General features: G+C 54.9%; 1 protein-coding gene across 1 annotated transcript in view; it reads right to left on the bottom strand.

Moving 5' to 3' along the window:
- Positions 1-9316: 9316 nt before the first annotated feature.
- The window catches only part of COL11A2 (collagen type XI alpha 2 chain), a 28164-nt gene continuing 16314 nt past the window's right edge, over positions 9317-21166 (bottom strand). Inside the window, exons 31-66 of the mRNA XM_033863697.2 lie at positions 20623-20676; positions 20294-20347; positions 20149-20193; positions 20011-20064; positions 19844-19888; positions 19652-19705; positions 19499-19552; positions 19219-19272; positions 18719-18826; positions 18483-18572; positions 18278-18331; positions 17966-18073; positions 17727-17834; positions 17531-17584; positions 17377-17430; positions 17088-17195; positions 16810-16863; positions 16505-16558; positions 16224-16277; positions 16030-16083; positions 15579-15686; positions 15140-15193; positions 14925-14978; positions 14755-14808; positions 14189-14242; positions 13811-13918; positions 13663-13716; positions 13470-13523; positions 13132-13239; positions 12925-12978; positions 12582-12617; positions 12327-12380; positions 11947-12214; positions 11272-11384; positions 10702-10908; positions 9317-9992 (exon numbers count right to left, since the gene is read on the bottom strand). Coding sequence (XP_033719588.1) covers positions 9852-9992; positions 10702-10908; positions 11272-11384; positions 11947-12214; positions 12327-12380; positions 12582-12617; positions 12925-12978; positions 13132-13239; positions 13470-13523; positions 13663-13716; positions 13811-13918; positions 14189-14242; positions 14755-14808; positions 14925-14978; positions 15140-15193; positions 15579-15686; positions 16030-16083; positions 16224-16277; positions 16505-16558; positions 16810-16863; positions 17088-17195; positions 17377-17430; positions 17531-17584; positions 17727-17834; positions 17966-18073; positions 18278-18331; positions 18483-18572; positions 18719-18826; positions 19219-19272; positions 19499-19552; positions 19652-19705; positions 19844-19888; positions 20011-20064; positions 20149-20193; positions 20294-20347; positions 20623-20676 — 2835 coding nt within the window. The 3' untranslated portion in view covers positions 9317-9851. The remainder of the gene's footprint in view (positions 9993-10701; positions 10909-11271; positions 11385-11946; positions 12215-12326; positions 12381-12581; positions 12618-12924; positions 12979-13131; positions 13240-13469; positions 13524-13662; positions 13717-13810; positions 13919-14188; positions 14243-14754; positions 14809-14924; positions 14979-15139; positions 15194-15578; positions 15687-16029; positions 16084-16223; positions 16278-16504; positions 16559-16809; positions 16864-17087; positions 17196-17376; positions 17431-17530; positions 17585-17726; positions 17835-17965; positions 18074-18277; positions 18332-18482; positions 18573-18718; positions 18827-19218; positions 19273-19498; positions 19553-19651; positions 19706-19843; positions 19889-20010; positions 20065-20148; positions 20194-20293; positions 20348-20622; positions 20677-21166) is intronic.

Genomic DNA, 21166 nt, shown 5'->3' with positions numbered 1-21166 from the left:
GCTGCTAGAAAAATGAAAAAGGATTTGAGGGACTTCCCTGGTGGTTCAGTGGCTAAGACTCTGCACTCCCAATGCAGCGGGCCCTGGTTCGATCCCTGGTCAGGGAACTAGAGCCCACATGCATGCCACAACTAAGAGTTTGCATGCTGCAACTAAGGATTCTGCATGCCGCAGCTAAAGATCCCGCATGTGTCAACGAAGATCCCGCGTGCCGCAACTAAGACCTGGCGCAGCCAAAATAAATAATAAATAAATAAATATTTTTTTAAAAATAGAACTTTAGAAGCCAGGGAAGGTAGAGATAAAGAGTCTTCTCTGGTCATGGATCATTAGATTTGGGGATAGCAAAATCTCAAAAACATAAGAGGCCCACTAGCAACTTAATACATTTACAAACGAGATTAAAGAAGCACAAAAAAAGTCCAATTCTAGCAGATACAGAAGCTACAGCCTTAGAAGGAATCTTGGCAAACCCTCAACTCATGCAGTTGAAAAGCGCTGGGAAGGAAGCCAAAGGGAATCTCCAAGACAAAGAGCTTACAAATTTTAAGAACATGTTTTCTCAGTACATACAGGAAAGGAAGCACTTCAACACACCTCCTCTGATTCACCCTCTGAGTTTAAAGAGCTTTGCCCTGAAGATCAAGCCAGATCCTCTCCTAGGACAGCACAAATAACTTTAATTTCCTTCCCTCCAGATCTGTTACAGTAGTAGATCTGTCTGGAAACACTACACTCTATTAAAACTTTGGACAAAGGACAACATTGCAGAATTCTAGGAACTTTGGGATACAGGATCAACAGGAACTTTTAATTAGGAAACCTAATCTAATAAGAGGGCTATTTTGACTGTTGGGGCATGTGGAGGAGAAAGTATCTAAAGGAATAAGTTGTGATAACATTAAATGAGGTTACAGAGAAACAAAAAAGTTCCTATGGTGATTTCACCTGCCCCTGGGTATGTTGAATTTACTACTGCAATTCCGGGAAATAGAAAAGCTCCCACTTTGAACCTCTGGAATTTCACATCCCCACCAAAAAATGTAAATATGAAACAGTGCCAAGTCTCTAACAGAGTATGTAAAAAAACAATGATGATAAAATAGCTGGAGAAACTTGAGATAATCCATCCCACCAACAGAACTCTTTAACATCTCATTTTGGCCAGTCCAAAGGTAGGTGAATCTCAGAAGTTAATTGTGAATTATAGCAATATTAAGAACAATAGGTAGGGACTTCCCTGGTGGCACAGTGGTTAAGAATCCACCTGCCAATGCAGAAGACATGGGTTCGAGCCCTGGTCCGGGAAGATCCCACATGACGCGGAGCAACTAAGCTGGTGTTACACAACTACGGAGCCTGCGCTCTAGAGCCCGCAAACCGCAACTACTGAAGCCACGTGCCTAGAGCCCGTGACCCGCAACAAGAGAAGCCACCGCAATGAGAAGCCTGCACACCGCAACGAAGAGTAGCCCCCGCTCGCCACAACTAGAGAAAGCCTGCGCGCAGCAACAAAGACAATGCAGCCAAATAAATAAATAAATAAAAATTTAAAATACCATATAAAATATAATAGCTAATTCTTTTTTTTAATTTTTATTGAAGTATAGCTGATTTACAATGTTGTGTTAATTTCAGGTGTACAGCAAAGTGAATCAGTTATGCATATACATATATCCACTCTTTTTTTTAAGATTCTTTTCCCATATAGGCCATTACAGAGTACTGAGTAGAGTTCCCTGTGCTGTTCAGCAGGTTCTTATTAGTTATCTATTTTAACTAGAGTAGTGTGTATATGTCAATCCCAATCTCCCAATTTATCCCTCCCCCCAAATATCTAATTGTAAATATTACTCAGTGATTTAAAAAAAAGAATGAAATATTGGACAATAAGGTCCTACTTTATAGCACAGGGAAATACATTCAATGTCCTGGGACAAACCATAATGGAAAATAATATTAAGAAAATAATGTGTAGGGCTTCCTTGGTGGCACAGTTGTTAAGAATCCGTTTGCCAGTTCAGGGGAAATGGGTTCAAGCCCTGGTCCGGGAAGATCCCACATGCCGCAGAGCAACTAAGCCCGTGCGTCACAACTACTGAGCCCACGTGCCACAACTACTGAAGCCCGCACGCCTAGAGCCCATGCTCTGAAACAAGAGAAGCCACCGCAATGAGAAGCCCGCGCGACACAACGAAGAGTAGCCCCCGCTCGCCGCAACTAGAGAAAGCCTGCGCACAGCAACAAGGACCCACAGAGCCAAAAATAAAATAAAAAGTAAAGTGACTGTTAAAAATAATAATAATAATGTGTATATATATATATATATATGTATAACTGAGTCACTTTGCTATACAGCAGAAATTAACACAACACTAAATCAACTATACTCCAATTTTTAAAAAGTTTAAAAAGTAAAACAAAAAAAATTTTAATTAAAAAATAAAAAAGAATGCCATTTGCAGCAACATGGATGGACCTAGAGAATATTATACCTAGTGAAGTCAGAGAAAGACAAATATATGATATCACTTATATACGGAATCTAAACCTAATACAAATGAATCTATATGCAAAACATACTCAGAGACATAGAAAACAAATTTATGGTTACCAAAGGGAAGAGGAAGGGAGAGAAAAATTAGGAGTAAGGAATTAACAGATACAAGCTACTATACCTAAAATAGATAAGCAACAAGGATTTACTGTATAGCACATGGAATTATACTCAATATCTTATAATAACCTAGAGTGGAATTTAATCTGAAAAAAATACATAACTGAATCACTTTACTGTACACCTGAAACAAACACAATGTTGTAAATCAACTATCAATAAAGTTTTTTAAAAGAATAATAGCTAATTCTTTGTTTTTTAATAACTAATTCTTAAATCGTGCTTACTAGATGCCAGGGATTGTTCTAAGTACTTTTTATATATTTCACTCATCTAATTTTTTAAAAATAGGGCTTCCCTGGTGGTGCAGTGGTTAAGAATCCACCTGCCAATGCAGGCGACACGGGTTCGAGCACTGGTCCGGGAAGATCCCACATGCAGCAGAGCAACTAAGCCCGTGGGCCACAACTACTGAAGCCCACCTGCCCTAGAGCCCGTGCTCTGCAACAAGAGAAGCCCCCGCAGTAAGAAGCCCGCGCACTGCAACGAAGAGTAGCCTCGGCTCACCACAACTAGAGAAAGCCCACGCACAGCAACGAAGACCCAATGCAGCCAAAACTAAAATAAAATAATTTTTTAAAAAAAGTTAAAAAGAGTAAATAAATAAAAATAAACAAAATGTGGTTAGCACTGTACCTGATATTATTTCCTTAGTTAAAGATCTTTCTAAGTCAATCCTTGATTAGCGTGTATGCATTCATCTGGCTGATATATTCTCCTCAATGTCAATAAACTATGTCCATCACCAGTTTGCTTTCCCTTGGCTGCCCCAACAAGTCTCATTTATTATATGACCTCAGTAGATTTTTTCACCCTGAGGCACAATCCAATAAAGCAGAAGTTAAAGAGATGACCTAAACCCAATGCGAGTATTAAAATTGTTCGTTACACTTATGACACATTAACCAGGAGTGAACTGAAAACAATTATGCCTGTGAGGAACGTTATGGGGGTGGTAGAAATAGCCTTTATCTTGATAGTGATGGTGATTACACGATGAATATGCTTGTTAAAACTCACAGGACAGTACAGCTAAGGAGGATGAATTTCACTGTAAGTAAAATATATCTCAGTAAACCTGATATTTTAAAAAGCAACTGCACCCCAAAACTATGTCTTCCCTTATTGATTTTATGATTAAAAGGAATGAACCATAAAATTTTCAGTAAATTGGGGGAGAAAAATTCTGCCTAGGATCAGGGAAAAGCCCTTGCCCTTGAAACACCCTACCCCAAAAAAGAAGACCAGAAATTAATTGGCATGTGTGAATTCTGAAATCTGTATCTCCCACATCTGTATTAAACTTGGATCTCTTCATCATGTTACTAAAAATGGATGCAAATCATATAGATCTTTAAACAGCAAGATACCTTAGGGCTGTGCTGTCTGATATGGTAGCCACTAGCTACATGTGGCTATTTAGATTAATTAAAATTTAATAAAATTAAAACTGCAATTCTTGTGGGACTTCCCTGGAGGTCCAGTGGTTAAGACTCTGCTCTTCCAATGCAGGGGACACGGGTTCGGTCCCTGGTTGGGGAACTAAGATCCCGCATGCCGTGTGGCCAAAAAACAAACAAAAAAATAAAATTCTTTAGGTGCACTAACCACTTTTCAAGTGCTTGATAGCCACATGCGGCTAGTGGCTGCCATATTGGATTGCACAGATGCAGAATATTTCCTTCATCACAGAATGTTCTAGTGGACAGCACTGCTCTAGAGGGCAAATAGATATATAGACCACTGGAGTTTAAGGACTGGAATACTGAATACATATCTGTATGGCACGGGTCTCTGAAAATTCAACTGGCTGACATTTCTAATTAAAATCATCTTGAGATGATACACATTCTAACTATCCTACTTATACTCCAACAAGGCCAATTACCTTCTCACTCAGAGGCAAGCACACCAATAGAGATAACTCATGGTGAAGTCAGGGAGGAACGTGTGACAACAAGAACAAGCTCTAGGGGCTTCCCTGGTGGCGCAGTGGTTGAGAGTCCGCCTGCCGATGCAGGGGACGCGGGTTCGTGCCCTGGTCCGGGAAGATCCCACATGCCGCGGGGCGGCTGGGCCCGTGAGCCATGGCCGTTGAGCCTGCGCGTCCGGAGCCTGTGCTCCGCAGTGGGAGAGGCCACAACAGTGAGAGGCCCACATACCGCAAAAAAAAAAAAAAAAAAAAAAGAACAAGCTCTAGGTGCCTGTAACAGCCTGCAGAAACTTCAAGAAATCCCTAGAGGGAAGTTTGCAAAACAGAATACATAGTCTATTTGTTTTTAAATTTCTGCTTAATACTTTGCCTAGTGCTCGGGGGTAGATAATCTTGGAAACCCCTCCCCTCAGGGCAAATATGTTCTTAAACAACTGATTTTTATGAAAATTGTGGGACTGCTTTATTGGTAAAAGCAGCCACTGGAGAATCCCCCCTTTCTGGATCTAAAGACATGATTTAGAGACATGGCAGGCAGAGAATTGTTCCCTACTATCCATAATTCCACAGTTCCTAATAGAACCTTCTGTTTTATTTGGGCACATGAACTTCCAGAATAAGTCCTAGTTTCCCATCCTTCTTTCCAGTTACGTGTGGCCACACGTAAGTTTTGTGCAATGCTCTGTAAGGAGAACTGCCATGTGCAACTTCCAGAAGGTGGCCTTATAAAGAGGGTGATGGGTCCTTCTTTCCCTTTCCTCTTTCCTGCTGATTTGAATGCAAATCTGAAAGCTGGAACTCAAGCAGTCATATTGGACCTGAGAAGGAAGAGCCATGTTGAGGTTGGTGGAACAAGAAGATGGAAAAAAAGTCTGAATCTCTGACACTGTTAAACACCCTACCAGCCCCGGAGCTCAACGTGAGAGAGAAATAAAAGTCTATCTTGGTTAAACCATAATTGTTCTCAGGGTATCTGTGTCTCACAGCTCAACCTAATCTCACAGCTCTTGTTCGCAGCCAAGCTATAATAAGAGTAGATTCATGGAAATGTAAAATGGAGCTCTCAATGTACATATCACCCTCAAGCATCAGGTACAGTAAAATGATGGAATGGTTTCCTTCAGTCCCAGTGCAGGACTGTCACGAACAGCTCTCTCACAGCTGCTTATCTTCTCGGTAATCACACCTTACATTGTGCCTTGTCCAACATGGCACCCTCCACGGTGCTTCTCAGTAAAGAGCCCCGAAACTGTGACTGACAGGATGGAGAAGGAATCCCAGACGCTGTTGTGTGGGCCCATGGGCATCTGTTGAGTTTAGTGCCATATCAAAGGATTTCAGAAAGGAGCTGGTATAGATTTACTTGTGGTAATAAATCAATAAGACAATACAGTGGCTGATATACTTTCCAATACCCATGTTGCATCCTGAGCTGCCAGGTAGGAGACTTAGTATCTTCAAAGCTTTTGCAATAGCCATAAAACCACTCTTTAAAGACATAGCAAAGTGGAACTGGGCTTTTCTACCGCTAAGTGGTGTCAGGTATGTCTAATGAATGAATGTCGGTGAATGTCATGTGTGATAGTGACATAAACAGAACCACAACAGCTATAACCAAAACATGTGCATGTACTTTAGGCAAAGAAAATGTGTAAGAATTCACACAGTGGTACCATATTTCACTGACTTGAGGACCAAGGGAAGACAGAGATATGTAGGCCATGGCCCTCTGGGATATGTGCTGCTCCCAAGTACAGTTACCTAAGTTGTCCAAATTTTACAAGTTTTTTGTTTTTTGTTTTTTTTGCGGTACGTGGGCCTCTCACTGCTGTGGCTTCTCCCGCTGCGGAGCACAGGCTCCGGACACGCAGGCTCAGCGGCCATGGCTCACGGGCCCAGCCGCTCCGCGGCATGTGGGATCTTCCCGGACCGGGGCACGAACCCACGTCCCCTGCATCGGCAGGCGGACTCTCAACCACTGCACCACCAGGGAAGCCCTACAAGTTGCTTTTTGACCATAAGTCACAGATGCCACAAATACAGCTCAAGGCTAAGAAGCAGCTCCAAGATGTGACAGGCTAGAGGACCCAACCCCCCAGCCTTCACGCTATAATCTCATTGTCCTCCCCACTCCTAGTTCTCCCCTCCTAAGTCTCCCAACCTGTTGTTGGCTGTGTATGTGTCTAGGACCTTCACACCCTCCTCCAACCTGGGGGGGCCCAAAGTCACTCCCACAAGTCTCTATTTCTCTCTCCTTTATCTCCTCCCCATCCCATCTAGAAGCCTCCGCTGTCCACAAGCCACTGGAGCCCTTGCCAGCCCCCACATGTCCAGATTCCAGGACGCTTGCACTACCTACGCCCAGTCACACCCCAAAACTTCCACCTCTGGGTGCTTTCCCTCATCCTTCCTTAGAGCCAGGCCCCAGCTTGCTGGATGAGGAGGCAGGAGATGCCCCACTGCAAGGAGAGGGCTGTGGTCCTGGCGTCCTCGGCTGCAGCTTGGCACAGAATTGCTCATAAAACCGTTTGACGGGGTTGCTTGGCATACTAGTTAAATAGGCTTTTGTGGATGTGCCTGGGGACCTAACCGCCGTGTATAAATGTTAGTTGAGTAAATGCATGGCTTTGTTTCCACGGAGAAAATCTCTCTGAGCTCAGAGCATCTGACCAAAAGTGACCTTTGGGAACACTCCCCTCTGTGCTCCAAGGGCGACCTCTGTGGTTTGGCTCCAACTGCAAAGAGAGCTCCGGAGAAACCTCAGCTCTGGCCCGGCTTGTCTGGGAGTGGGTGCGGGCGAGCGGTGTGAGGAGCATCTATTTAGGTCTGATCTTCTGTTCAGCTGAGGCCTGGGATTGGGGGGAGAAGGGTGCCTGAAGCCATTGAGATGGAGGGGAGGGCGTGGCTGATCCCAGAAACCACGTCCATCGCCTGATTCCATATAGACGAGGGCCAGGGGCTTCTGCTCCATTCAGCCTCCTCCTGGGTTGGGGGAGTGGGAATGAGGGTTCAGTTGGTGACGCAGGAGGGGCGGCGGTTTAGGGATGTCTTAGGGCGCGGAATCACTGCGCTTGCGCTTTAGCCGGGCGAGGTCTCCGCGCCGCCACCAGGGGGCCGCAGAGGCAGAGAGATGCGCGGAGCCCGAAGAGCAGGCGCGCGGAAGCGGGTTTTCACCTGCGCTCGGTTTTCCTGCCCACCCGCCGCCGATGCGAGGCCGGACTTCTAGATGCCCATAGGAGAGCTCCCTGGGATCGATACTGAGTTAGCTCCAACACTTCAGGGTTTCAAAGATCGGGGCTTTGTCCTTCTGCCGTCGGGGATCCGCCGGGAGGAAGAAGTACGGGGACGAGGGGCGGGGACGCCGCCTACTGGGACTCCGGGTCTGGGGTGCAAAGCAGCCCCTCCCCGACCCGCACCGGGGGTTTGCGGAAGAGAAGCAGGGACACGCATACGTGCACACGCTCGTACACCGTCCCCCTCCCGCACCAGCAGCCCGAGGAAAGGGGCGTCGTAATCAGGAGGCCCTGAAAGAAGTCTTCATCTCCTGCCAGGACGGGCGGGAGGCAGGATGTGCTGTGTGAGGATAGGAAGCCCAGGAGCTGCCAAGAATGCCCGGCTGTGCAGCCAGCCCTGAACAGAGGAGACACCTGACCCAGAGGGCTCGGAGCTGCTGAATAAACCCCGAGAGGGGCCGCCAGCGGGCGGCACGGAGTCGGAGGAGACACTGGGCGAGGATTATGCATCTTGACACGGCACAAAGCCTGTAGTAATGTAGACGCTAATACACACAAGCATGAGGGGCCCCAGCCGCAGCCCTGGCTTTTTATGGCAGGACATTCGAGCCTGTGCCAAAGGGACTGGGGCGGTAAACGCTGTCGTGAAAGTGAGCCTCGGTCTCATTTGCAAACAGTTCAGACTAGACATCTGAGGCTCCTTCCAGCCCTGAGGTCCCTAAAGCTGGGAGGCAATGGGGTGTTTGAGGTGAAACCAGGGAGGGCAGGCACACCCTCACACCGAACCAATCCAGCGCCAGCGTCAGGCAGAACCCTGGACCCCCACCTGCTGTCACTGGGGAATCTGTTTGAGATTCTGAACTCTTACGCCAGGCTTCATGAACTCTCTCTGCACCCTAACACCCCAGCTGGACAGGCCCTCCAGGAAATGGGGATTAAGCCATTCATTTCTGGTAACAGCTCAGCCAGAAGGGGCGCCTTTGGATGAGAGTGGGGGTGGGGATTGAAATAACAACACAAGCACCACACACATGCACCCCAGCAGGAGACAATCACATTTTTTAACCATCAGTCAGAATGGGCGCAGGTCTTAGTGCTAGACAAGGCCCTGGGAGTCCCATCCAGATGCCACACATTAACCCTTTAATTGCAGGATCAGAGAAGGTGAGGGGGCACCCAGGGGAGGGATGGGGGTGGCCAGGATGGCAATGGTGTACCGGGGGGGCTCAGGGCCACGGCGATTTCCCAGCTAACGTGGAAGAATTTCAATAGTTCAACAGTCTGCTGACCGCAGGCCATGCACAAACCCCTCACTATTCCATTTCTCCCCTGAGGGACTGGCCTGGTCCCCAAGTAGCAGGCATTCCTGCGAGCCCCAGACCAAGTGAAAGACAGCAGGCATGCGGGCCACAGAGCCAAACACCCGGTAGGTAGAGATGAGCAAGGCCCACACTGGGCAGAGAGAGGCAGAGCCCTGAGACAAAGGAGACCATGTATTACAACGTTCACAGTGGGTGCTGCAGGTGGGGCGTGAGGGAGGCGGGGTTCGGCCCCCAACCCCCACAGTCTCTGAGGAGAGCCCTGAGGCAAAGATGAGGGTGCCAGGCTCACCCCTGGAGAGCCCTGTCTCCAAAGTCCGCTGATTTTTGTTGGCATTTCTCTCTTTATCTTTTTTGTCATTTTGTTTTCCACTCTTTAAATAATTAATATAATTACTTTTAAATACAAAATACACAGTGTCCTTTCTCTTCCACGTGTTTGGGGTGATTGGGAGGTAAATTTTAAATAAGGGTCTCAGCTGTCGAACAGGGCACAGGCTCCAAGTGGGAGGGCCGCGAGCCCCAGGTGCACCCCTCCCCTGCACTGCCCCTGACTGGGGGCTCTCGGTGCCCTGGCCCAAGGCCCCCTAGATGGCGAGGAGCCCTTCTGCGAGGTGGCACAGAGCCGATGCTGTGGGATTCCAGGTGGGCCTGGTGTCGACGGACAGGGTCAGACAGAGGAGAAGGTCTTAGCCCATGAAGCAGACAGGCCCCAGCAGCACCCCTCCCCGCCTCGGGGGGGCCCCCAGGTCTGAGAAGGAGGCGTCCAGCACTGGCAGCTGCTCCAGTACAGGTGTTCGAACCTCCAGCACCGTCCGGCCTTGCTGGGTCTTGAGGGGGAGACACCGGAGTGAGAGGACTGAGCACAGGGGAGGCACACAGGGCCCGCAGACACCCCAACCTCAGGCCCAGGCTCTCCGCGCCTTCAGGTGCCCTGAGATGCTGTTCCTCTCGTCCGTGTCCCATGTTCAGACTTTGCTGAAGTTTCTTCCAGCGAGTCAGGACTGGGGAAGCTGGGAGGGTTGCGCGTGTGCGTGTGCTTGCACACGCACGCAGTCTTGAGCCAGTCTGAGCAGCTTTGGGTTTGAGATTATTTGTCTGTCGTGGTGGTGTGAGCCTGTGTGACTCCACGGGGACGTGTGTATATGTGTTTGTGGGTGTAAGTGTGTGACGACAGCCAACACGATTCCACGTGTGTGTACCTGTGTGACCCTCTCCAGGCGACTCTGGGGATGTATATACGGATTGGGGGTGTCCGTGTGCCCCTCCGTGGGGAGGGGGCATTGTTCATACCCCGTGTGTGCAGAGGGCAACCTGTGTGAATGTGCTTGCAAGCCTGCACGACTCACTCTGGGTGGCGCTGCCATGTGCACACAGGTGACACCCGCCTTCCATCCTTCCATCCTTCCTGCCCTTCCTGACACCAGGAAGCTGGCCTCCTCATGCTCTCCCCGAGTGCCCCTGCCCGAAGGGTCTTCCCACCGCCTCCTCCAGCCTGAGTCTGGGACCCGCCCCCACCCAGCTCTCCCTGGTTCCCACCTGACAGCCATCTCTGAATTCCTTGACGTAGGGGCTGGTCTCCGGGCTCAGCTCATCCTCATTGGCCCCTCGGAGCTTCAGGGGGCCATCCCGGATCTCCCCAGAGCAGGGGTACGAGATGTTCTGGTGGGCTGAGACGCTGAGCAACCGCAGGAAGGTGAGCTGGACCACGCCGACTGGGGAGCCTTCAGAGTCCACGTAAGAGAACTGGCAGGAGAGAGGGCTGTAGTCAAGGATGGACACGGGCCTGCAGGGCAGCTACAGAAGCAGGGCGGCTGAGCCAGGGTCATGGGTGGGGAATGGGTGGGAGGAAAGGGCTGGGGGAGAAATAAGGGGCCTGGGTGGGAACCAGGGGATAAATAAAAGGCAGACTTTTGTCTTAGGTTACCAAGGGAAGGAGATGAAGTGAGCACCAGAAGACTGGTGAGAAGGAACGGAATAAGAGAAGAGTCAGCAGGCTCTGCAGGGTCAAGGGTCAGGGAACTTGTCACACAAACCCAGAAACCACTAGGCCCAGAGGGGGGATCCACTGTGGTGCAAGGGACAGGGCAGTCAGAGGCCAGATCTCACCCGCGTGACATCATCCCTGGGCGTCACACAGGTTTCCCCTCCGGCCGTAAAGTTGCAGAAAACCCGGAAGGCATCCCGAGCACAGCCCTGGTTGGGGTCGACCCAGTACTCTCCTGTCGAGTGGGGGGGAGGGTCAGGGCCCCCGAGGTCTTGGACCCAAGATGCTCTTTGCCCCACTTCCCTCCCACTGCTCCAACCAGCAGCCCCCACATATGCCCTCAGACACCCAGTCCTCCGTTCCCCCGCCAGACCCCCAGAACACAGCTCTGGTTTCCCTCATCACCTTATGCCCCTGTCCGGCTCTGCCGCCCCTCCCCCCAGCAGCACCCCCAGGCTCGCAAATGGAGGGGGTAGGAGCACTGACACCCTCACGCTGGTCCAGCGTGTGGCTGTAGGCTTGCACACGTGTCTGTGTGTGTAAATGCCAGCATGTGTGTCCACGAGTCTATGTTTACCTATTTCTGTAGACCCTGAGCAGATAATGAGCTGAAGAGCCTGGTAGGACCATGTCAGTTGCTAAATACTGAAATACCTCTGACCCAGTTGGTAAAGAGCTGCTGCCCCAAGCCCCTCCACCCTCACCCCCACCCCACAGCTTCCCCAAGCCTCCCCCGACATCCATCCTGCTTGTTCATGCCCACGCAGCTGTTCACATGTCGTGTCCCTGGCACTGACCGTCGGGCAGCTCTGGGTGGCAGAGCTTCAGGTCCTGGCAAGTGCGAGCGGGGCTGTCCTGGGTCCCCGTCGGCCGCCTCATCTGCTCAATCTCCTCCCGCAGGGAGTCCAGGGAGCCAAAGATCTCCTCCAGCCCCCCAGGACTGCCCGGGGCCCCCCCAGTTGGCACGGCCTCATCTTCCTGCATCAGCTGGCTCCCATCCACTGAGCGCCGAGTCTTCTTGGGCATCTGGATGGGCAGGGGCTGGATCACCTCGCCGGGGGGGCCCTGGTGGAGGGAAGGGCAGAGAGGGCAAGAGACAGGTCAGGGTGAGGGTGATGTGGAGAAACACCCAGACAGGGGGGGACCGTCAGAAGAGCAGGACCTGACACTGACTCACCGGGTGTCCCGGAGGGCCCTGGATGCCCTTCTCTCCCTTAGGTCCGGCTGGGCCCTGCCAAGGGAGTCAATGAAGTCATGGAGGGGTCAGGAGGTCAAGAATGCGATCAAGGTCACAGAAGGGTCAAATCAGTCCGTGGGCTGGGAATGAGGGGCTCCACCGGCAGGGGGTATGTTTGTCTTGAAGAGACAGTGTCAAGTCCACCTATGGAGGGCTGGGGGAAGGGAAGGTCAGAGCTGGCTGGGGGTCACTCACTGTGGCTCCTTTGGCTCCTTTGGGGCCAGCAGGTCCCTGTGAAACGAGGAACAAGAAAGAGATGGTCAGCACAGGGGAAGGTCAGGACAAGGAGAACTGGAGAGGCAAGGTCACGAGTTCACAGGACCCGGGAGCCATCACAAGAGGGGCAGGCATGGGAGACGTGGGGACATTCGGGAGGCCCTGGAAGGACAGGAGTGGAAACACTGAAGGTGTAGGAACATATGGGGGACACGGGAACCTATGAGTGTTACGCTGGCGTTGTCACGGAAGCCAGAGGGGGATTATGGAGGGGGGCAGTGGGGTTTAGAGGACTGAGTTGAGGAACAGATGGGGCACTCACAGGGAAGCCGGGGGGCCCTCCAGGACCAATAGGGCCAGATGCTCCTGGGATGCCCTAGGAAAGGGAGGGGCTTGGTTCAACTGGGTCCTCCTCCCCTCCCCCTCCCTCACCCCACAGCTGAGTCTCCACCCCCCACCTTCCCACACCCCCATGAATCCCCACCCTCACCCCACCCTTAGACCTCCCAGGACCACGCCCTCTACTCACCGTCTCCCCCTTTGGCCCTGTGGATCCCTGAGGACCAGGAAGCCCTCGATCACCCTTCTCTCCCTGCTCCCCCGGGGGGCCAATCAGTCCAATGAGACCTGGGTGACCCTGGAGAAGGGGCCAGGTGGTCAGGGGGATGCAGAGAGGAGACACATGGACGGGGAGAAGGAGAACCACAGGGGTCAGAGCCCAGAAGACAAGAGAGGGACTTGGGCCGGGTCTGAGGAAAGAGCAGGGGCTGCCACGGCCCTGACTGAGGAAGGGCTCCCCAAGAGCACGAGGCCCCCCGGAGGTTTCAGGGGTGGGGCTGAGACACCTGGCAATGTGCGGTCACTCACCTTCTCTCCCTTGGCCCCAGCATCGCCCCGGAGGCCAGGAAGCCCTGGGGGTCCCTGTGGGGAGACAGGAAGTCACTCTCTCCTGGGGGAGGCAGGACCACACTCTCCCCCCACCACTTCCCACTTCCTCCAAGGCTGGATGCCCATTGCCCCAGGGCCCCCCCACCCACCCACCCTATCCACAGTTACTCACCACAGGGCCTGGAGGCCCAGCCTGGCCTGTGGCCCCGGGACGGCCTTGCTGACCCTGCAGATTCGAGGGGACCACGGGGATGAGGAAGAGTGTCCCCACACCATGCGCCTCCCCCTCTCCAGCCAAGCCTCTCTGCCCCGTGACTCACCACTGCGCCCAGGAGCCCCCGCAGACCATCAGGGCCAGGTTTTCCTGCTGGGCCTGCAGGACCCACAGGGCCTGTCTTTCCCGGGGCACCCACAGCACCAGGATCCCCCTGAAACACACCCAAAAAAGTGTCCTGAAGGGCAGAGGAGGGGGTGTGGCTGGGGGCAGGGGGCCCAAGGTGGATGGGGGTGAGGCAGGGAGGAGGGGTCAAACCCCAGGGACCCCTGGGGTAGGGACAAGTATAGGGAACCCTGTCCCCACAGGGGGCTCGGCGTGGAGATGGTGGATGTGGGGGAGGCGTCTGGAGGCTGCAGTGTGAGGACCAAAGGGGTGGGAAGATGGAGGGATGTTCCAGCATCCAGGGCAGCCTCTCCCTCACCTTGGCTCCCTTCTCTCCTTGTCGCCCCTCAGGACCAGGCGCACCAGCAGGTCCCTGCAGGTGGGGGCGGCAGTGAATAGCCAGGCTCACCTCCCTCCCCCTCGCTGTCCTCCTGGTGCACACACACACGTGTACACACACACGCATACCTGCGCATGCACAGGCACGATCGCAGAGGCCGACTCATGGATGGGAGAGCCGGTACAGCTGTATCAGCTGTTAAAATACTGAGTCGTTCTGTGCATTTGGTGAAGAGCCTCTTGCCCACACACCACCAGCAAAAAGAGGGTTAATCCTGACCCAGCAGGGACCTCCCCAGGAAAGCCAGCCCCTTCCCTCCGTGTCCATTCTGATTGGTTGGTACACAACACCACCCCTGGCAAGAACAGATGGAATATACAGGAACAAATATACACAGCACGCTTACAAACACACATGGTCACACACATACACACCTCACCCAAGGACAACCGGCACACCAGGCATCTCCCTCCACATCCCACCTGCCATTGCCCCAACTGCCATCCAGCCTGCCCCGCAAGGTCCCAGGTGACGACCTCACTTACCCGCTTTCCAAGTGGTCCAGGAGGTCCATTCTCCCCAGTGGGACCAGGGGATCCCTATGGAGGGAGGAAGAGTGGTGGGTGAGGGACCCCTCAGGCATAGGGCATAGTAGAGGGGAAACAGGGCTGAGGGCCTGGTCTCAGTGGTGGGGTAGGGGTCCCCGGGCACTCACAGGCTGTCCTGGCTCTCCATCTTCTCCGCGGTCACCCTTAGCACCATCCTGGCCCTGCAGGGATGAAACAAGGTCAGAGGGTCAAACTGCCAATCCTCCCATCCATCCACCTGCCCTACCACAACCCCGGTTCCCATGCCCACGCCCATCAGCCACACAGAGCCCCTCCAGAGGAGACCACCTCTTCACCCCTCCCCTCCCCAGGTAAGACTCACCCGAGGGCCACTTTCTCCAGGAGGGCCAGGGTCACCAGGAAAGCCAACAGGACCCTGATCCAGAGGGAGACCAAGGGTCAGGGTCACAGCCCCCTAAGCCCACGCAAGGCCAACAGACCCCCATGGCCACATGCCACACTCTCCCTCTCTACAGGCAGTGCCCACCTGCACCATTTAGGAAGAGGGTCTCCGGCACCCCCTTTTCCCCACCTCCTGCACTGCCTGCACTCTAAGGCTTTCAGGTTATTAACTAGGGTTTCTCTCACTTTCTCTCTGGATCCCAGACCCCGTACATCCCTCCCAGGAGACCCCATTCGCAAAGCCTTCCTCCCAGGCATCCCCCACACTCTTGGGCTCCCCAAACTCCAAGATCCTCACACCCATATCCCCAGATCTCCATTCACAGGGGCCTCCTCGCAGCCCCTCCCCACAAACTCACAGGGTTCCCTTTGGGGCCATCATCACCGGTGGGGCCCTTAGGCCCTGGTGGTCCCGCCTCTCCTGGCTGCCCCGACTCTCCTTTCTCCCCACGTTCCCCGCGTGGACCCTAGAGGATGAGCGGAGGTTACAGATGGTCCCAAAGGGGTCCCAGAGATCAAAGATCCAGCCCCTGCTTCTAAAAAGCCTTCAGCTTCCCCCTCGTGCATCGCTGACATCGGGGTGCACACAGAAAGGCAAGTCCATCATGGGAGTCCCTGGCCCCTCTTCCCTTCAAGGAAAGGGGGACAGAGCCCACCCGGATCCAGGGACCAGGCCTCACAGAGAATGACCAGGAGCACAGACTCATGGGCTGTGCAGGAGTTCCAGCTCCAGGAGGTCAGAGGAAAGGTGGGGGTGGGATTGAGGGGGTGAAGGGGACTGCAGAGCAGGGCCTCAGAACTACCACTCACCTTGACCCCTGGCTCGCCCTGCACTCCCGGAGATCCTGGCTCTCCTGGCTCCCCCTGCAAGGAGATTGGGGTCAAAAACCTCCACCCTCCAAAAAAGAATCCTGATATTCCCCCTCACTCTCTTTTGACCCCCCAAAATTGGCAAAAGTCCAACCCTCATCCCTCCAGACCATCTATGTACCCCTTCCCAGTACCTTCTCTCCAGGGGGACCCAGGTTCCCAACACCTCCAGGGGGACCTTGTGGACCCTGGAAGAGGAATAGAAATGGGGTCATTGCTTATGGGAGGGGGGGCCATGGAGGGGCAGAGCCTGGAGGAGGGCCTAAGGTCAGAGCAGTGAGACAGTGTGAGACCTTCCCAGGGTCCACCGGCTTCTCTTGGCATCTGAGATGAGACTAGAGTTTACAGTCTGGGGAAAGGGAGGCAGAGGACTGGCCACACTGATCTGGAGGGACAAGGGGCCAAGAGGACTCACATCAGCTCCATTGGGTCCAGCTGGGCCTCGAGGTCCTGGGGGCCCGGGGGGTCCCTGGAGAAAAGATACACGGGATGGGAAGGGAAGTGAGAGAAAGCCAGCCGTGGATGCACGTGAGTGGTGGAGGGTGAGGGAGGCAGAGGTCCTGGCGGGGAGGGAGGCAGCCAGGCCAGGGAATGGCATGCAGGGAGCTGGGAGTCGGAGGCAGTGGGCTGCTGGGGTGGGGGCTGGATGAGCAGGGGTGTGCCTAGCGGGTGGGGCTGGAATCAGTCGGGATCACACCCTATCAATGCGGTCCCACTCACCATAGGGCCCACGTCTCCTGTTTCTCCCTTCTCCCCCGAGGGGCCTGGCAAACCCTGCGCAGATGTACACAGCACAGACCCAGGTGACCAAACCACCTGGAGCACAGCCCTCGGCAGAGGGGTCCCCCCCATACAGATCCCACATACCCCCCACCACCCAGTCCTCTGCCCCCACCTCCCCAGACCTCCTTTGTCAGCAGGGGGCTGGGGGGTCTGGGGCGGACATCAGCTCCAGCGTGAACCCACCTCTCAGCCCCTGTCTCCACCCCACAACTCACCTGTAGACCAATGGGTCCTGGGGGCCCATTGAACCCCCTTGTTCCCTCATCACCTTTGGCTCCAAAGTGTCCCTGGGGACCCCGAGCTCCAGGCTCCCCATCTGCCCCCTGAGGTGGGAGGAGGGCAGGACAAGGACACAAAGATGGTCGTGGGTCAGGTGTGTTCTAGCCACAAGCCCCACACAGAGCCAGGCACCAGGCCTGGAGCCCCCCACTCCCACCCCCAACCCCCTGGGCAGAGGGAAACTGAGGGCAGAATCAAGGCTGCACACAGGACATCGTCACTCACCGCAGCTCCAGGCTGCCCCACGGGACCAATGGGTCCAGGGGGTCCAGGAGGGCCCTGGGGGAGAAAGAAGAGTCAGAGATGCCAAGACGGGGAGAGACCAGGTGGGAATGAGGTTAAAGGCCAGAGGTGAAAAGTCAAAGGAATGGACACTTACATGTTCCCCCTTGTTCCCTTTAGTGCCCTTCTGTCCGGGGTCTCCCACCTCACCCTGGGGGTAGAAAGCAGGTGGGACGTTAGAGGAAGGAGTGGGTGGGGCGGGGAGAATAAGCAGACAGGGATTGCGGGCCATGCCCAGACCAGCAATCTCATCGGGAAAGAAGACTGAGTCCAGGGTCTGTGGGCTCCCTCACCTTGTCTCCATCCTCTCCTGCCATGCCCGGGGGGCCAGCAGGGCCAGGAAGCCCCACGGGACCCTGCACCCCATCGCGGCCAGTCGGACCGATGGGGCCCTTCTCACCCTGTGAGAAATGAAGGAAGGAGTCAGGACCCAGAGATGGCTGTCCCCCTCAAACACCCCTACAGGAAATCCCCCGTAACACATCAGCTCACAGACCCCTCCCCAGCATCTCCCCAGGGACCCCACACTCACTGGAACACCTTTCTCTCCTGCTGCTCCAGGGGGACCTTGCGGCCCTGGGCGCCCTGGGGGGCCAATGGGTCCCCCAGATCCTGCTGCACCTCGCTCCCCAGGGGAGCCCTGAGACAGGAGATAGAGTGAGACACCCCAAAGGAAGAGACCACAGCCCACCTACACCAGAGGACCACTGACCATGGTTCCCAGGAGAAGAGCCCAACATCAGATGCCTTATGGCTGACCCTTCCCGGTCACGCAGCCCCCCCAAAATCCAGATGCCGCACCGCATCCTTCCTCCCCTCTGCCCCCCAGGGACCCCAGACTTACTGCAGGGCCAGGGGGACCAGCCGGACCTTCATTTCCCTTCAAACCAAGTCCGCCCTATGAACCAGAAATCAGAGGCAACAGACATGAGACAGGAAGGGGGGACATGGGGAAGGATGGGGGTGGGGAGACGGGAGTAGGGTGACGCTGAGGGGTGCCGGGAAGCCTGGTGACTCATTACAGGCAGCCAGGTTGGAGTCACACTCACAGCAGTGCCAGGGAGGCCTCTCTCTCCCGGGAAGCCCCTCAGACCAGCGGGACCATCCTTCCCTGGGGCCCCAGGGGGCCCAGGGTCACCCTAAAAGGAAACAGAGGTGATGAGCCACTTCCACACTCCCAAATTGGGCAGAGAGATCTCTGTTCCCTCAAATCCCCATTTGCCTGTTCCCTTAGGCACCCCAACCCTAGACCCCCAAGTTCCCCCCTGCCGGGCCCCTTACTGACCTTTGTCCCTTCTTTTCCAGCTGTTCCAGTGAGTCCCTGCTCTCCAGGGGGTCCCGGGGGGCCTGGGTGACCTCGCTCCCCCATGGGCCCGGTTTCTCCTGCGGCTCCCTGGGAAAGAGACAGAGAGACTCCAATCTCAGAGCCTTCACCTCACTCTGTCCACCTTAAATTTTCCCTTAGAACCCCTTCATGTCTGCCCCAAAGCTCCTGGGAAATTCCCGGAGCTCTCCTAGGCCTCCGCTCTGGTTTTCATTCCCCGATGTGGAGTAACCATACCACCTGGTGTCCCTGAGGGGACCTTCCTCTTCTCCAAGATGCGAGAAGATGAGAACTGGTCCAGGAAACAGACTGAAATTTGGGACCCCTGCTCCAAATCCCAGTCCCAGGGGCCCAGCTCAGTCAAAGGAGGGGCAGGGGCCCGTGACCGGGAAAAGGGAGAAGAGAGGCAGATAGACTAACTCCAGGGTCTGGGGCCCTTTCTCTCCAGGGAGCAGGCATACCTGGGGTCCCACCACTCCTGGGGGGCCAGGGGGGCCGGTCTTCCCTTGGAAACCCTGAGAGAGGAAGAGAGGAGAGGGCAGCCAGAACACACAGTCAGGCGTGGACATTGTGGCACGGACCCCAGGCTCCCGGAGGGAGGGCAGGGTCACCACCAAGTCCTTGGCTGTGGTCTGAGCAGCGCCGAGGTGCGCTCCACTCAGCCAGGAGAGCCTTCCCAGAGGGCCTTCGGGACAGGACAGCTCAGGAGTGAGGGTCTGAGGAGGCCGGGGCGCCACTTACCACTTCTCCTCTCTGGCCTGGGTGTCCCGGCAGCCCATCCTTCCCAGGGGGGCCCTGGAAGAGGTCCAGATGTCAGGTGAGCTCTAGGCTGGGAAGGGGGATGGGGAAGGATTCACAGTACCAAGGCGGGTCAGAGGTCAGAGGTCAGCTTACTGGAGGTCCTTTGGGGCCAGGAAATCCGTTGGGGCCCTGAGGTCCAGGGAGACCCTAGAGACAAAGCTAGGTTGAGTCAGGAGAATGGGGAGGGGTGCTGGGCAAGGGGCCTCTCCCTGCGGTGAGAGGGAGCCGGCCCCACTCCGACTCCCTGGGGAGCGCCGGGGAACAGGGGGCTCAGGCCACACTCACCCTCTCTCCGGGGGGCCCGTGGGGGCCATCACCACCCGATGTTCCCTGTGGGGGAAACAGTCAGAGAGTGAGAGGAGATGCTTTCTAGTCAACCCTGAGGCCAGAGGAGTTGAGAGCAGCTGGGCTACAGGGCAGAGGCGGGGATGAGCCCTGCCAAGACCACCAACCTTAGCTCCAGACTTCCCGGTGGCACCTCGGGGTCCCCTCTGACCCCGTGGACCCTAGAGAGAGGACAGGGGCGTTGTCAGAAAAGCCCCAAAGCACCTCTTCGGATCTTGAGCCGCACGTCTCTCCCCTGCACTCACCGTGGGGCCACGTTCTCCCCGAGGCCCTGATTTGCCCCACACGCCCTGGTGGGAACGAAGCAGAAACAACACATCACCCAGGGCGTGAGGCCCCTGCTCCCAAAACTGCCCCTCCCTCTGCCCCCCTCACCCTTCCCCAGCTTACACGGGCTCCCTTCTCTCCACTGGCTCCAGGAAAACCAGGAAATCCCAGAGACCCCTGGTGAGGATGGAGAAGGGGAAAAATTGACACGTCACAAAAGGGGAGGACCAAGGAAGGGCCAAGGGGGGTCAGGAGAGGTGGTGGAGGCAGCAGGGTGGGAGACCCGGGCTCTGCCAATAACTAGTGCTTCTGGCCTCTGTTCCCTCATCTGTAGAATGGGGGTGGGCTAAATTCTCTCTAGGGTCCCCCGCTGCTCTGTCAGTCTGTGCTTCCTGTAATTAGGGGTCAGGGAAGGGAAAAGGAGGAGGGGCACATGCGGGGCAACGAATCACCTTGGGACCCTGGCGTCCGGGGTAGCCAGGCAGACCAGGAACACCCAGCTTGCCCTGTGGATGGACAGGGAGCGATCAGGAGCGAGAGGAACCACGGATGCCACTCCATCCCTGGAGATCCCAGCCCTCACCCCGCCCAGAAAAGCCCCAGCCCCTGGCCCCTCATTTCCCACCTCCCAGGATGCCTGGCTTTTGTAACCTCTCCTTGCTGAGAGTGGATTTTCCCCGAACTCTAGTGCTGGAATCTCCCCTCCCCTGTGTCGTAAAATCTGCAGCTCCAGTCCTGCAGGCGCTGTGATCCGGCCCCTGCCTACCTGTCAACCTCAGCTCCATCTTCCCAGCACACAGTCCTGCTCCACCAAGACCGGCCCCCTTGCAGGCAGCAACCCCCCAGCCTCACTCCCTGGCTCCACTCTGCACTACCCCGGGCCCCCCCCCGCAACCATCCACGCCTGCCCCCTGAGGCTTCAGGACCTATCTTGCCAAGGCAGCTGTGGAGCGGAAGTGGGGAGCAGGGGCTCTGCAGCCTGACTTTTGGGGCTCA

This window comes from Tursiops truncatus, chromosome 10 (assembly GCF_011762595.2).
Source record: "Tursiops truncatus isolate mTurTru1 chromosome 10, mTurTru1.mat.Y, whole genome shotgun sequence".
Taxonomy (NCBI): domain Eukaryota; kingdom Metazoa; phylum Chordata; class Mammalia; order Artiodactyla; family Delphinidae; genus Tursiops; species Tursiops truncatus.
The sequence above is the reverse complement of the archived record's forward strand: the minus strand, read 5'-3'. Positions and strand labels throughout refer to the sequence as shown.